Genomic DNA, 16,976 nt, shown 5'->3' with positions numbered 1-16,976 from the left:
CCGCCCTGACGTTATCGTTGTTAATCCAGTAACAATGGCTCTTGACTAACTCTGTGCCATATTTCAATCCTGATTGGGAACAAGCTGAGGCTGATAACACTTTCTGGGACTAGTAAATCCAAAGCGGACTCTCCCGGCTCATGTGTTACCTTAGTCAACTTGTGATACAGTTCAGTAGCATCCTTCTCTGCATAATTTGTCCTCAAGATTTGCCTTAGTGTGTAGAGTGTCATGTCTGTTTTTCCCTCCAGATAACTTCTCATCATAAGCCCTGGGCTCACAGCTCTGATTACTGCTTTATGATGTCTAGTTCACTGTATCCTTTTCTCAGTCCATTTTCAATCTGATATTCTAGGCTGCTGAAGCTGAGTTTATCTTTCTGATTCTGATCTGTCCATGGAATTTTAAAGACTTTATGACTGGGCATACTCCACTCTCTCTCTGTGGTGTGTGCCTTGCTGGAGCTGGGCCCACCTCTCTGCTGGGCTGAGGAGCCTCTCCCTCTTTTCGTCCTGCCGCAGCTCCTGTCTCTCCGCTGGGTTCGCTGTCCATTTGCGTCGTTGGTGCCGACTGACTGGGACATGTAGGCAGACTTTTCACAGCGTCCTCCAAGATCGATATTCCTTTGATTTAATCTTTTAGTTGAAGCCTTCTTCCTTCTTCTCACAGTAACCTTCAATCAGTTTGTGGCGCAATGGCTCTTTTCTTTTACTTCAAAGTCATCTACACCTCCTATTCCACAATTTACAGACAGGTGCCGTAAATTGTCCTCAGTTATAGTCCAAAAACTCTGTTCGATTTCATCCAATGTTTCCCTCTCTTGACTCATATTGTCCTACTCACTTGGCAACAACGACAATGCAGGCAATGGCAAGATAGCTAAAATTGGTTTGGTGGTTAGCCCGGTAACGTTAGCTAGCTGGCTACTCTCCCAATGTCTCTCACTCGTTGTCCGTTCAAGGAATATGGGCCGGTGCTCACATAAAAATACATCTCAGCAGTGCCTCCAAATTTGTTACCGTTTCTATGAGCTTAAAATATAAACTCTGACGTGAAAGGTACCGTTTAATATAATTTTAATCATGTTAGCATTGTGTAACAGCAGTTTACAGCCTTTTATGTTTGTTTTTCTTCCTCTACCCCAGTGTACTTAAACTTTTCTTCTTCATTTCCCATGGGCTTCACCCGAGTAAAACACCAGTTGCTGGATACAACTGTATTAATCCCCTTACAGTGCATTCGGAAAGTATTCAGACCCCTTCACTTCCACATTTTGTTACGTTACAGCCTTATTCTAAAATAAATTAAATACATTTTCATCATCAATCTACACACAATAGCCCATAATGACAAACCATTTTTAGAATTTCTTGCAAATGTATAAAACATATAAAACTTACTTACATAACTATTCAGACACTTTGCTATGAGACTCGAAATTGAGCTCAGGTGCATCCTGTTTCCACTGATCTTCCTTGAGATGTTTCTTCAACTTGATTAGAATCCACCTGTGGTAAATTCAATTGATTGGACATGATTTGGAAAGGCACACACCCGTCTATATAAGGTCTCACAGTTAACTGTGCATGTCAGAGCAAAAACCAAGCCATGAGGTCGAAGGAATTGTCCATAGAGCTCCGAGACAGGATTGTGTCGAGGCACAGATCTGGAGAAGGGTATGGGATGTTTTTCAGCTGCAGGGACTGGGAGACTAGTCAGAATTGAGAAAAGATGAATGGTGTAAAGTACAGAGAGATCCTTGATGAACCTGTTCCAGAGCGCTCAGGACCTCAGACTGGGGCGAAGGTTCACCTTCCAACAGGACAACGACCCTAAGTACTGTGATGAAGTTGGCCTGAGGGGGAGGTTTATGACCATCATAAATACCTTTCCCCTTTTTCCTCTCTCTACTCTACCGATGTGACTATTGAAGATCCCTTTGTTACTATTGACTATTGAAGAAAAAAAAGTGGGCTAGGAGAGGACGGACAGAGTATCCATTCTACCACACTCCAGTTCACCACTAGACAGTCTTCAGAGGACCAGAGATCCATGCTGGTCCACCCGGACTCCCATCTACGAACAATCTACCGAAGTGCAGCTCAGAATAAATATGTTTTTGCATTCTCCTTTTTCAAATGGGCGGTTATTTAGAATGCATACTATACTGTATTTACGATAGCATAGCTGCCTACGGCCCGATAGAGACACAAAACATTTTTTGCTCCTCAGTCTTCCCACTCTTTCACTCAAACACAACCCACTCTCTTTGTGTAACCAGCCGTCGTATCTGTTCTGTCTGCCAGGGATGTTTTCCTTTATGACATAATTTGTAATCAATGTATGACACATTCTGTGTATATATAATTCTGTGTGATTATTTGGGTATTTAGTAAATACATAATTAAACCCAATTTTGTATTGCTGATTCAACTTGTTAGCCATGGTTCGTGAAGATAACCAAGAATTTACAACTTTCAGATGAGACTAAATAAAGTGACGATTAAATATTGACTGCTAATGGAGGTAAAAGATTACCAGGTCTTTAAGAGTTTATTTGGAAGATAACAGCTCTATAAACATGATTTCGTGGTGCCCCGACTTTCTAGTTAATTACATTAACCTGTTTAGCTTAATCAGGTAATATTAATTACAGAGAAATTCTTTTATAGAATTGCATGTCATATCACTTAATCCGTCATAGCCAAAGACACACAATACACAGCCAATGCAAGAGGGGCTTCGGAACAAGTCTCTGAATGTCCTTGAGTGGCCCAGCCAGAGCCCGGACTTGAACTTGATCGACATCTCTGGAGAGACCTGAAAATAGTTGTGCAGCGACGCTCCCCATTTAACCTGGCAGATCTTGAGAGGATCTGCAGAGAAGAATGGGAGAATCTTCCCAAATACATGTGTGCCAAGCTTGTAGCATCATACCCAAGAAGTGTCGAGGCTGTAATCGCTGCCAAAGGTCCATCAATAAAGTCTTGAGTAAAGGGGTCTGAAACCTTTGCTTTGTCAGTCTGGGATGTTGTGTGTATTGAGGGGATTTTTTTCATACATTTTCAAATAAGGCTGTAACATAACAAAATATGAAAAAGTGAAAAGATCTAAATACAATATATATTGTAGCCCAGGCCTACTTCTAATCAGGTAGAAACAATTCTACTTTTCACAAACATTTGAAAGGTAAATTGAGTTGTGATGTACTGTATATATACTTTTGTGCATAGCTTATCATGTTTTTTTCAAAAAGTTGTTTCCCCTGAGCTACATTGCTAATGTAGCAGCAATCATCATTGTTAATTTACACAGCAAGCCTTACAGAATCCTTGTCTAACTACACTACTAAATCTGAATTTCACAACTTTATTGTTAGTCCTTATGCTTATTACAGTACTGTTACATAAAAAAACGTGACATTGTTCATATTTACAATTTGTTGGGAGGCCAAAGCTATACACACATGTTGAGAATGATGACAGCACCTGTACTGCACATATGTTTAATATATAGCTGTATCTCCATATTAAACTGCCAAAGGCAGACACAATAAATGTGTTGTTCCCTTTTGATATCAACAAGTACCTTCAGGTTTGCATGTGTTTACTCTTGTGGGTGCCCTAGCCTAAGCAACCAACTAGCTTTAATGGTTAGCCGCCCTGAAAAATATGTGTACTGTCTAAATAAAGAAAACAATTCCATAACCATTTTTGGACAACTTAGAATGTTGCACACCGCGTTCAGCCAAAGTATAGTTTTCCAGTTTTTTTCCAGCGGCTTGCCATTAAAGTTGGTTAAGTAGGAAAATGATGCCTTTACAGCCTGAATGGTGGATGCTTTATGCACAAGTTGGTCCACGGATGGGCAGAAGTGTATTACCGGGATTGCACATCAATCCTTGACAATAGTGCAGATCTAGCAACCACTATCGGGTGCCCATAAAAGTGTGGTCTAGGCCCAGGTTTTCCTGACTCGGTCCCCCCCGGGTGCACGTTTAGTTTTTTTCCCTAGCAGTACACAGCTGATTCAAATAACCAACTCATTATAAAGCTTTGATTATTTGAATCAGCTGTGTAGTCAGTGGTGTAAAGTACTTAAGTAGTACTTTAAAGTATTTTACCTAAGTTTTTTGGGGTATCAGTACATTACTTTACTATTTATACTTTTGCTTTTACTTCATTACATTCCCGAAGAAAACAATGTACTTTTTACTCCATACATTTTCCCTGACACCCAAAAGTATATTTTGATTGGCTAGCAGGACAGGAAAATTCTCAAATTCATGCACTTATCAAGAGAACATCCCCGGTCATCCCTATTGCCTCTGATCTGTTGGACTCACTAAACACAAATGCTTTGTTTGTAAATTATGTCTGAGTATTGAAGTGTGCCCCTTGCTATCTGTAAAAAAAAAAAAAGAAAAAGGAAAAAAAGAAAATGGTGCATCTGGTTTGCTTTAATATAAACCCTTTGAAATTATTTATACTTTTACTTTTAATACTCAAGTATATTTTAGCAATTACATTTACTTTTGATACTTAAGTACATTTAAAACCAAATACTTTTAGACTTTTACTCAAGTAGAATTTTACTGGATGACTTTCACCTTTACTTTAGTAATTTTCTATTAAGGAATCTTTACTTTTACTCAAGTATGACATCTGGGTACTTTTTCCACCACTGTGTGTAGTGCTAGGGCAAATTCCAAAACGTGCACCCGGGGGGTGCCCAGGACTGAATTTTGGAAACCCTGGTCTATGGGTATTCAACTCTTACCCTATGAGGTCCGGAGCCTGCTGGTTTTCTATTCTACCTGATAATTAATTGAACCCACCTGGTGTTCCAGGTCTAAATCAGCCAGTGATTAGAGGGGAACAATTTTTAAAAAGCAGTGGAACTGGCTTTGAGGTCCAGAGTTTAGTTTGAAAGGTTTAGAAAAGGGGTGGGTAACTCCAGTCCTCGGGGCCTGGAGTGGTGTCACACTTTATCCCCATCCCTCGCAAACACAGCCGATTAAACTAATTTCATTCTAAACTGAAGAACATAATTAATTAATTGATTAGTTAATTATTGGAGTCACGTGTGCTAGCTGGGGCTGGCCCAAAATTGTGACACCAATCAGGCCCCTGAAGACTGGAGTTGCCCATTCTTGGTTTAGGCCAACACTGATAAATCTATCACTTGTGGGAAAGCCCACAGCCAGGTTGGTATGTCTAACCCTTATGGGTGGAGTGCCATATCCCCTAACCTGGCTGACAACTCTTTGGACCACGTGGGGTGGCGTACCAGGCTACATATTAGAGGTCGACCGATTGCCTTTATTTAACTAGGCAAGTCAATTAAGAACACATTCTTATTTTCAATGACGGCCTAGGAACAGTGGGTTAACTGCCTTGTTCAGGGGCAGAATGACAGATTTTCACCTTGTCAGCTCGGGTGATCCAATCTTGCAACCTTACAGTTAACTAGTCCAGCGCTATAACGACCTGCCTCTCTCTCCTTACATTCCACAAGGTGACTGCCGGTTCTGCGAATGCAGTAAGCCAAGGTAAGTTGCTAGCTAGCATTAAACATATCTTATAAAAAACAGTCAATCATAATCACTAGTCAACACATGGTTGATGATATTACTAGATATTATCTAGCGTGTCCTGCGTTGCATATAATCTGACTGAGTATACAAGTATCTAAGTATCTGACTGAGCGGTGGTAGGCAGAAGCAGGCACGTCAACATTCATTCTAACAGCACTTTCGTGCATTTTGCCAGCAGCTCTTTGTTGTGCGTCAAGCATTGCGCTGTTTATGACTTCAAGCCTATCAACTCCCGAGATGAGGCTGGTGTAACTGAAGTGAAATGGCTGGCTAGTTAGCGCGCGGTAATAGCGTTTCAAAAATTTAAACCAAATTGAACATGTTTCATTATTTACTTGAAGTTAAATTCATTTTATTGATGTATTATATTAAGTTAAAATAAGTGTTCATTCAGTATTGTTGTAATTGTCATTATTATGAAGAAAAACAAATTTGGCAGATAATTGGTATCGGTGTTGAAAAATCATAATCAGTCGACCACTACTACATATCCCTTGGCAATCCCATAATTTAAACAATGCAATAAACATATGTAAACATTATACAATTACTAACTCTAGTATGGACTACAATGTACTCCAAAACCACTGTTGGGCCCTTGGAAATAGGGGAAAATAATAAATGAAGTAATGACTTCATGAAAAAATGACAAATGTCAGCAAAGTGTTATTTCCTTCTTTCCACAGATGAGTGTTAGTACTTTTCTTAAAATAAGCACTCTTGATAGATAGTGTTAGATATTCTTCTTCACACAACTCCTTCAGATAACCCTTCTCTCTCAGAGTTGTCCTTGGTTTTATTTATGACATTTTGCATATAACATTACACTACTGCCTAACTTAATCTTCAACGTTATGTAAATAAGTTATCTCCTTTCATTGTTGGACAATATTTGAACTGTGGTACCATTCTGTCCAGGAATATGTTTCCTATTGACCTGTGACCCATGGTCTGTGAGTGGTTTCCTCGGGAAGATAGCAGGGGTTTAGGGATGAGGTTGGTGACTCAGTTCAGGGCAGGTGAGCTGCTAGGTGGTAGAATAGGTGTTTCATCCCTAAACGCATCTGACTGGAGGTCTGTAAGACAGACATAATAATACATTATCAGAGAGTTAGAAAGAATGTCTGATGATCCTATTGGTCTTTCATCTACGCAAGCAAAGAAGCATGGATTAAAGTAAGAGAGTCTGAAAAAAGAAAGAGAACAAGCATTTATAGAGAGAGATACAGAGATACACACAACATACCAATGAGTGATGTGTTCTGCTGGTGGTTGATGACAACAGACTTCACTTCCTCCTCCTCTCCCCAGTCTGCAATGTTGGCTGGGGGGATACACTGCTCCAGGAACAGATCATCCTCCTCAGAACAGAATTCCATGTCTTCCGGGGGCCACCGTAACTCGCCACTCTCCACTTCGCTCATGTCCGTGGGCTCCACCATGATGGAGGGAAGCCGCTCCTTCTCTGAGGGACTGAACTGCTGCAGGTGATTGGGAGAGCCTTCTGGACTCAGAGACACCTCCACTGGTTCTGGGAAGATCTGGAGGCAGAGGGAGGGTCCACAGGTGGGTGATTGAATGTAGGCTGACATGGATGGTGACATTAATTCACTAGTATAGACACCTGTATTATAAACCTTATTAGAAGACCCATCATAATCTATTGATTAGCATGCCATTTATTAATGGTATTTGGAACGAGAAACATATATGTGATATTGAACATAGATGCAGAGGTTGGGTGGATATGTACCTGGAAAGGTAACCTGTTCTCATTATTCCTCTGCGGTGACATCTCGCCCATCGATGACTCCTGGGCACCAAGCGCCTCCATCCCTCTGTGTGTAAAAGATAGTTCTGCTAACTGATATCACACACAAAGTATATACTGTACAAAGCCACTGGGATGAACTACAGGAAAGCAGTACACTTAGACAGAAACACATTCACACTCAGCATTGATGCAACACTATACATGGCTTAGTAGACAGAAACAAAAAGACACATCTTACTCATACTACACTGTACACATACACAATTCTGCATGCACAAGTGTCTCAGAAGGAATATATGCTATTGAGCTACACAAAACCTTGGATCAGGTGGTATTGATGTAACCCTTGTTAGCGCTGGCAATCCTGGCACCAGAGTAGACCCTAGATTGGAATATGTTCCGGGATTCTTCCTATGGCATTGAGCAGTACACCACATCAATCATTGGCTTAGGAACGATGCACAATAAGTGCATCGATGACGTTGTCCCCAGAGTGACCTGGGGATAACCCCAACCAGAATCCATGGATTACAGGCAACATCCACACTGAGATAAAGGCTAGAGCTGCCGCTTTCAAAGAGCGGGACTCTAACCCGGAAGCTTATAAGAAATCCTGCTATGCCCTCCAACGAACCATCAAACAGGCAAAGTGTCAATACAGGACTAAGATGGAATCGTACTACACTGGCTGTGTAGTACTACACGGATGTGGCAGGGCTTGAAAACCATTACAGACTACAAAATGAAAAAAGCAGTGAGCTGCCCAGTGACACGAGCCTACCAGACAAGCTAAACTACTTCTATGCTAGCTTCGAGGCAAATAAGATTGAAACATGCATGAGAGCACCAGCTGTTCCAAATGACTGTGTGATCACGCTCTCCACAGCCGATGTAAGACCTTTAAACAGGTCAACATTCACAAGGCCGCAGGGCCAGACAGATTACCAGGACGTGTACTGCGAGCATGTGCTGACCTAGACACACTCCAATTTGCATACCACCCTAACAAATCCACAGATGATGCAATCTCTATTGCACTCCACACCGCCCTTTCCCACCTGGACAAAATCAACACCTATGTGAAAATGCTATTCATGGACTACAGTTTAGCATTCAACACCATAATTCCCTCAAAGCTAATAAATAAGCCAAGGACTCTGGTACTAAACACCTCCCTCTGCAACTGGATCCTGGACTTCCTGATGGGCTGCCCCCAGGTGGTAAGGGTAGGTAACAACACATCAGCCATGCTGATCCTCAACACAGGGGCCCCTCAGGGGTGTGTGATCAGTTCCCTCCTGTACTCCCTGTTCACTCATGACTGCACAGCCAGGCACGACTCCAACACCATCATTAAGTTTGCCAATGACACAGTGGTAGGACTGATCACTGAATAAGACGAGACAGCCTACAGGGAGGAGGTCAGATACCTGACCGTGTGGTGCCAGGACAACAACCTCTCCCTCTAAGTGTTCAAGACAAAGGAGATGATCATGGACTACAGGAAATTGACGGGGCTGTAGTGGAGCAGGTTGAGAGCTTCAAGTTCCTTGGTGTCCACATCACCAACAAAATAACATGGTCCAAGCACACCAAGACAGTCGTGAAGAGGGCACGACAAAACCTATTCCCCCTGAAAAGATTTGGCATGGGTACTCAGATCCTCAAAAGGTTCTAAAGCTGCACCATCGAGAGAATCCTGACTGGTTGCATCACTGCCTGATATTGCCTGATAATTCTCTCTAGTCCCTCATGCCCATGAATGCAGGCCATATTGCGTGTCCCGCATCACTTTGAAACAGGCCCTTCATTGGTCAGAGGGGTCAGTGCTATAGCTGGGTGGCTGGGACTGGTCTGTGAGGTAGCAGAGTGAATCCCAGTTGTGGTGAGCCTAATCACCATGTTCACATGGCCCCTCAACCCACACAGTCATGCATGTGCGCGCACACACACACAAACACACACATTTAGCACTGAGCTTCATATTAGATTGCTTATGGATTTTATCATATAAAAATGTAATCTGTCCTTGTCCATCTTTTTGTTTTTCATTATGTGATGTATTGGCAGAATGTGGTCATCATATCGCTGCGTCCAAAGCCAAGCCTCCATGCTAAAACGGAGAAACGTAGTTTCCCATTCACTGTATGAGCCAGAATTATTTCCACTGCGTGAGCCTGAGTTATTTCCACTTTAAATCTGTTTATGTTTTCCAGAAAAGCCCCCCGAGGATTAAGAGGAACTGAAGTTCTGTCTCCCCATTCTCACCGCTCCTCCCAGTGAAAGTCTGGTATTATGGCCTTCTGTCACAGTGGCCATCACTCACTCCTGTTGACATGCCTTTCATTTTAATGAGGCTGGGCTGTAAGAGTCTCAAAGCGGCAGAACAACTGTGTAAACCACTTTTACATTCATGTCCAGTTTTCTGTGAAATTGGTTTCAGCTTAAAAAATAGCATGTTTTTGACCCAATTTATTTTATCATATGTTATTGACACAGTAACTGTGCTGTGTGCATGGATAAGCTGTTTGTGTGTCATCTGTGATGGAAAATGTTCAGCTGGCTAAGCCTAGATGTAATCTCCTCCCTCGCTCCTGAACATTCCTCTGCCAGCCGGTCAGTAAGAAGCTAACATGGTCACTCACTTCATGGTAGCGCAGGAGGATTGTGGGCAGGAAACGGGGACAAATAACAATGTGTAAACTGATGACAGACCACAGATAACACATATGTTCAGCTCCACCACTGATTCACTCACCCATACACCAATTTGACTCTCTACTTCCCCAAACCCACACTTTCTTTACACTTTGCCACTGGTGCTTTCTTAGTATAATTTCTACACTCTACTATGAGGTCCTGACACAGGTCAACATCTCCATAACAGTCATTATCAATTGTAACTAGAGCATCACTGCACACGTGTGATCTACACACACAATCAGAGAGGAGTCTTACCCTTCTGTGGTCAGGCAGAAGTCCTCCCCATCCTGGCAGACCTCCACTCCTTCCAAGGTGGTCACTCCCATGGTGGGCATAGGGGGCCGAGGAGGGGGTGCAGACGGAGGGGTGCAGCTCCTACAGCACTCTCCCTCCGCTGGCCCCTCAGGGGAGCAGCTGGTCTCCAGGGTGACGCCTGGATGGGCTGTGACGGGGTCCACGTGGGAGGGGTTCTGAGGGTGGAGACTGTGATCTGTAAGGTCGCTCCTTCTGTGGGTCAACATGGGACTGACATAAAAAATAAACGTGGTTCACTAGTCCACAGCCTCTGGGCTTCTCTGTCTACCAGCTTCCCCCTCTCTGTCTCTCTCTCTCCCTCCCCCTCTACCTCTCTTTTTCTCTCTCCCCCCTCTCTCTACGGGTAGGGCTTTGCAGAAGTGGGATTGTGGGATTAGCGTCTCATTTGATTATGGATGTTGGGTGGGTGACATCAGCCTGTCCCTCTGCCAAGTGGACACACAGTGCAGGAAATCTGTGGAACATGAAACATGCACACCATCCAGCGGCGTGCACTGTTACATTGGCTCTGTAAGTCTGCCGAGGAGACGTTTCACTCCTTCAGTCAAGACTAAGCAGGCTGTGCCCCCACCAGCTCTCTCTCTCTCTCTCTATTTCTCTGTCACTCTCTCCTGGTGTGCTGTCACTCTCGTCAGAGTGGATTTGGACAATTCAAGGGAATTAGCCTTGGGATCAAAGTCTCGGGGGTGTGGTGGAGATATATATAGCAGCAGGCAGCAGGAAAGCCATGTCCACTCAAACGCAGCATCAGTCACTGTAATCCCCATAGTACACATCCTGTGGTTCAAGCAGAGAGACGACCGGCCACTGCCAGTCAACCTGTTTAATGGCCTCACTGATTGATTTTCCACTCATGCACCTCTGCCGAAGCCACTGATTGATATGTTAACGCTTAATAGTATTAACCTTGTTCCATGATTGATTTATCTCTGATCTATAGGACCTCATCTTATTCACGTCAATGGTTCTGTTATTTTATTAGGATCCTAGCTGATGCAAAAGCAGTAGCTACTCCTCCTGGGGTCCACACAAAACATGAAGGATGACATAATACAGAGTAATTAGAGACAAGAACAGCTCAGCTGTGTATGTCGATGTCACAATAAGTACTGACAGTTTGGTATGACTCATATGAACTGGTTCCCCAGGGATTGCATCTATAGCAATCCCAATTTCTATAGAAATCATCATTTTGGTCACAATCAAAATGATGATGTCAAGCCTCTGACACAGATGTGTTGAGATATGACACGAGAGATCATGAGCCATGAGGTTATACAGTCAGAATGGTATCTACAAAGATGATTTTCTGTACCGTCTATGTGATATCTACACAGTCACCATAGTGGAGAGGACCTGCCATGTCCTAATGTTGACCGGTTTATTAGGGTCAGAACAAACTAGCGCCACCTGTCTGCATCAATGTGTTCCTCACCCCTTTGTAGACACCTGCTATACTCATTTTACAACTAGAGGACAAAGCTAATTGTCCCATCCTCTGAGATTGATGTCTAAAAACCTGTTTTGGCTTTGTCATTATGGGGTATAATGTGTAGATTGAGGAAACATTTTTTTAAATACATTTTAGAATAAGGCTGTATCGTAACAAAATGTGGCAATATTTAAGGGGTCTGAATACTTTCCGGGCACACTGGAAAGAATTAATATACACAGTGCATATAATTTGGGTGGCAGAGTAGCCTAGTGGTTAGAGCGTTGGACTAGTTACCGCGAGGTTGGAAGATCAAATCCCCGAGCTGAAAAAAAAAGATATCTGTCATTCTGCCCCTTAACAAGGCAGTTACACCACTGTTCCTAGGCCATCATTGAAAATAAGAATTTGTAATTGTGCCTCACAGTATATGATCACACATTTTGGTACTTGTTTTTCTTACGTTAACATGCACTATTGTTTATGTTCAAACAAATAGAGAAATGAGCTTGAGCAAAGAGCAGGATGAGGCAGAGGTGAAATTTGAGGAGGCACTTCGAGAACACTGCATTACAATTTCAACATGAAAACAGCATTACAATTTCAACATGTAGCTCGCTGTAAGTGATATTTCTTCACACTTCCCCAGTGTATTTTTAGGGCAGTTGAATTGTGGGTACATACCACAATGTTGTTGTAATTTTAATCACAGACAGATTCCCATTCTGTGTTTGATTTTAATAAATACTTTAGGATCAGAAGGAGCGAGCTGCAAAGCGACAGTCACCTGCTCCTGCCACTGGCCTTGCCCCTGTCCAATGGATAGAGAGGGACAGCAAAGGAAACATAATTCACCAAAGACCCAGACATAAAAAGCTGTAACGGTAGATTTCCTCCTCGTCGTCGTCTGAAGAGGTGTAGCAAGGATCGGGCCAATACGCAGCACGGTAAGTGTCCATGTTTTAATAGAAAAGACTGAACACTATGAAATACAAAAACAATAAAGTGAATATAAACGAACTGAAACAGTCCCGTGTGGCACAAACACTGACACAGGAAACAAACACCCACAAACCATCAGTGAAACCCAGGCTACCTAAGTATGATTCTCAATCAGAGACAACTAACGACATCTGCCTCTGATTGAGAACCATACCAGGCCGAAACAGAAACCAAACATAGAAACAAAAACATAGACTGCCCACCCCAACTCATGTTCTGACCATACTAAATAAAGACAAAACAAAGGAAATAAAGGTCAGAACGTGACAAAAGGTCTAAGGCCTCAAGACATGGTAAGTGTTATGTACCTATTTAGTTGTGTGTCTGTTTACGCATGAAAAGTGTAACTATTTTTTCTGAATAGATAACATATGCCAGTCTTGGCTGCCTCATGTTAATTGTATATTATTGCCATCAAAGTCATGGACATGGACCTTCCCGGAAGAGGTGACCAAATTGCAGCTAATGGCGGGGATGAGTATTGCCCCAAATAGAGCTTTACCCTGGGCCATCTGACCCTAAAACAGGCTTTCTCCACCGGCCACCTCAGAAGTTTAACTTTTTTTTACACCTTTTTCGTGATATCCAATTGGTAGTTACAATCTTGTCTCATCGCTGCAACTCCCGTACAGACTCGGGAGAGGCAAAGGTCGAGAGCCGTGCGTCCTACAAAACACGACCCCGCCAAGCCGCATTGCTTCTTGACACAATGCTCGCTTAACCCGGAAGCCAGCCGCACCAGTGTGTCAGAGGAAATTTCACACACATGGCGACCGTGTCGGCGTGCACTGCGCCTGGCCCACCAAAGGAGTCGCTAGAGCGCGATGTGACAAAGACAACAAGGCCGGCCAAACCCTCCCTGACCCGGACGACGCTGGGCCAATTGTACGCTGTCTCATGGGTCTCCCGGTCGTGGCCGACTGCGACACAGCCTGAGATCAAACCAAATCAAATCAAATTTTATTTGTCACATACACATGGTTAGCAGATGTTAATGCGAGTGTAGCGAAATGCTTGTGCTTCTAGTTCCGACAATGCAGTAATAACCAACAAGTAAACTAACAATACCAAAACTACTGTCTTATAGACAGTGTAAGGGGATAAAGAGGATAAAGAATATGTACATAAGGATATATGAATGAGTGATGGTACAGAGCAGCATAGGCAAGATACAGTAGCTGATATCGAGTACAGTATATACATATGAGATGAGTATGTAAACAAAGTGGCATAGTTAAAGTGGCTAGTGATACATGTATTACATAACCAGGATCTCTTCAACCTCAGGAGGCACCTAAAACCCTCAAACTTTAACAGATGCAAAATTGAGAGCATCCTGTCGGGCTGTATCACGGCAACTGCACCACCCGAAACCACAGAGCTCTCCAGAGGGTGGTGCGGTCTGACCAACGCATCACCGGGGGCAAACAACCTGCCCTCCAGGACACCTACAGCACCCGATGTCACAGGAAGGCCAAAAAGATCAACATGGAAAACAACCACCCGAACCACTGCCTGTTCACCCCGATGTCATCCAGAAGGCGAGGTCAAACAGCTTCTATCTCAAGGCCATCAGACCATAAAATAGCCATCACTAGCACATTAGAGGCTGCTGCACTATATACATAGACTTGAAATCATTACAAGTCACTTTAATAACATTTACATATGTTGCATTACTCATCTCATATGTACAGTTGAAGTCAGAAGTTTACATACACCTTAGCCAAATACATTTAAACTCAGTTTTTTTTTTGCAATTCCTGACATTTAATCCGAGTAAGAATTCCATGTTTTAGGTCAGTTAAGATCACCACTTTATTTTAAGAATGTGAAATGTCAGAATAATAGTAGAGAACATTATTTATTTCAGCTTTTATTTCTTTCATCACATTCACAGTGGGTCAGAAGTTTACCTACACTCAATTAGTATTTGGTAGCATTGCCTTGAAATTGTTTAAATTGGGTCAAACATTTTGCGTAGCCTTCCACAAGCTTCCGATAATAAGTTGGGTGAATTTTGACCCTTTCCTCCTGACAGAGCTGGTGTAACTGAGTCAGGTTTGTAGGCCTCCTTGCTCGCACACACTTTTTCAGTTCTGCCCACAAATTTTCTATAGGATTGAGGTCAGGGCTTTGTGATGGCCACTCCAATACCTTGACTTTGTTGTCCTTATGCCATTTTGCCCCACAACTTTGGAAGTATGCTTGGAGTCATTGTCCATTTGGAAGACACATTTGTGAACAAGCTTTAACTTCCAGACTGATGTCTTGAGATGTTGCTTCAAAATATCCACATAATTTTCCTCCCTCATGATGCCATCTATTTTGTGAAGTGCACCAGTCCCTCCTGCAGCAAAGCACCCCGACAACATGATGCTGCCACCCCCGTGCTTCACGGTTGGGATGGTATTCTTCGGCTTGCAAGCCTCCCCCTTAATTCTCCAAACATAACGATGATCGTTATGGCCAAACAGTTCTATTCTTGTTTCATCAGACCAGAAGACATTTCTCCAAAAAGTATGATCTTTGTCCACATATCCAGTTGCAAACGTTAGTCTGTCTTTTTTTATGGCGGTTTTGGAGCAGTGGCTTCTTTCTGACTGAGCGGCCTTTCAGGTTATGACGATATAAAACTCGTTTTACTGTGGATTTATATACTTTTGTACCTTTTGAATTATAAGTAAAATAATCTGTCTGTAAACAATTGTTGGAAGAATTACTTGCGTCATGCACAAAGTAGATGTCCTAAAAGACAAATTTATAGCCACATTTATAGTTTTAATTTATATTTATAGCTTGTTGACAAGAAATGTGTGCAGTAGTTGAAAACAAGTTTTAATGACTCCAACCTAAGTGTATGTAAATGTCACGCTCTGACCGTAGAGATCCTTTTATTTTCTATGTTTGTTTGGTCAGGGTGTGACTCGGGTGGGAAAGTCTATGCTTTCTGATTCTTTGTTTTTGGCCGGGTATGATTCGCAATCAGGGACAGCTGTCTATCATTTTCTCTGATTGGGAATCATAGGCAGCCTGTGTTCCTTTTCTCATTTGTGGGTTGTTGTCTTTGTTTAATGCATGTATAGCCTTACGTAGCTTCACGGTCGTTTTTGTTGTTTTGTTGGCGATATTTAAAAATAAAAGAAAATGTACGCTCACCACGCTGCACCTTGGTCCGGTCATTTTCAAGACGACGTTCGTGACAGTAAACCTCCGACTTCAACTGTATTCTATCCTATTCTACTGTATCTTAGTCTATGCCGCTCTGACATTGTTACGGCTTTCCTCCGTCGAAAGAGAGTCGGACCAAAATGCAGCGTGGTTAGTACGATACATCTTTAATGAATACGAATACGAACAATACAAAAACAACAAACGGAAAGTGAAAACCTATACAGCATGTCTGGTGACAACTAACACAGAGACAGGAACAATCACCCACAAACACACAGTGAAACCCAGGCTACCTAAATATGGTTCCCAATCAGACACAACGAGAATCACCTGACTCCGATTGAGAACCACAGGCAGCCATAGACTATGCTAGACACCCCTACTCAGCCACAATCCCAATACCTACTAAAACCCCCAATACCACAACACAACACAAAATAACCCCATGTCACACCCTGGCCTGACCAAATAATTATATAAACACAAAATACTAAGACCAGGGGGTGACAGAACCCCCCAAGGTGCGGACTCCCGGCCGCACACTAAAACCCATAGGGGAGGGTCCGGGTGGGCATCTGCATCTGTCCACGGTGGCGGCTCCGGCTCGGGACGTGGACCCCACTCCAACCAAGTCTTAGTCCCCGTGTAACGCGTCCTTTGATTGGCGACCCTCGCCGCCGACCTTGGCCTAATAACCCTCACCAAGGATCCCACTGGACTGAGGGGCAGCTCGGGACTGAGGGGTAGCTCGGGACTGAGGGGTAGCTCAGCACTGAGGGGAAGCTCAGCACTGAGGGGAAGCTCAGCACTGAGGGGAAGCTCAGCACTGAGAGGAAGCTCAGCACTGAGGGGAAGCTCAGCACTGAGGGGAAGCTCAGCACTGAGAGGAAGCCCAGCACTGAGAGGAAGCCCAGCACTGAGAGGAAACCCAGTACTGAGAGGAAGCCCAGTACTGAGAGGAAACTCAGTACTGAGAGGAA

The 16,976-nt window shown here is 43.1% G+C and overlaps 1 protein-coding gene and 1 long non-coding RNA gene across 4 annotated transcripts in view; one reads left to right on the top strand and one right to left on the bottom strand.

Moving 5' to 3' along the window:
- Window positions 1-5,939: 5,939 nt before the first annotated feature.
- LOC112267177 lies at window positions 5,940-10,710 on the bottom strand. The gene is made up of 4 exons (XM_024445361.2): window positions 10,329-10,710; window positions 7,350-7,434; window positions 6,843-7,137; window positions 5,940-6,672 (listed from the first exon to the last, which is right to left on the bottom strand). The coding sequence occupies exons 1-4, from the start codon at window positions 10,592-10,594 to the stop codon at window positions 6,602-6,604; spliced, it is 717 nt and encodes a 238-aa protein (XP_024301129.1). The 5' UTR covers window positions 10,595-10,710; the 3' UTR covers window positions 5,940-6,601.
- A 1,453-nt stretch (window positions 10,711-12,163) lies between these two features.
- The window catches only part of LOC112267603, a 9,654-nt gene continuing 4,841 nt past the window's right edge, over window positions 12,164-16,976 (top strand). For all 3 annotated transcript variants that reach the window (XR_002956123.2, XR_006078844.1, XR_006078843.1), the window contains exons 1-2: window positions 12,164-12,440; window positions 12,574-12,767. This is a non-coding gene — a long non-coding RNA (uncharacterized LOC112267603). The remainder of the gene's footprint in view (window positions 12,441-12,573; window positions 12,768-16,976) is intronic.

The sequence above is a fragment of the Oncorhynchus tshawytscha genome, linkage group LG14 (assembly GCF_018296145.1).
Source record: "Oncorhynchus tshawytscha isolate Ot180627B linkage group LG14, Otsh_v2.0, whole genome shotgun sequence".
NCBI lineage: Eukaryota > Metazoa > Chordata > Actinopteri > Salmoniformes > Salmonidae > Oncorhynchus > Oncorhynchus tshawytscha.
Note: the sequence above shows the minus strand (reverse complement) of the source record. Positions and strands in the feature narration are given on the sequence as shown.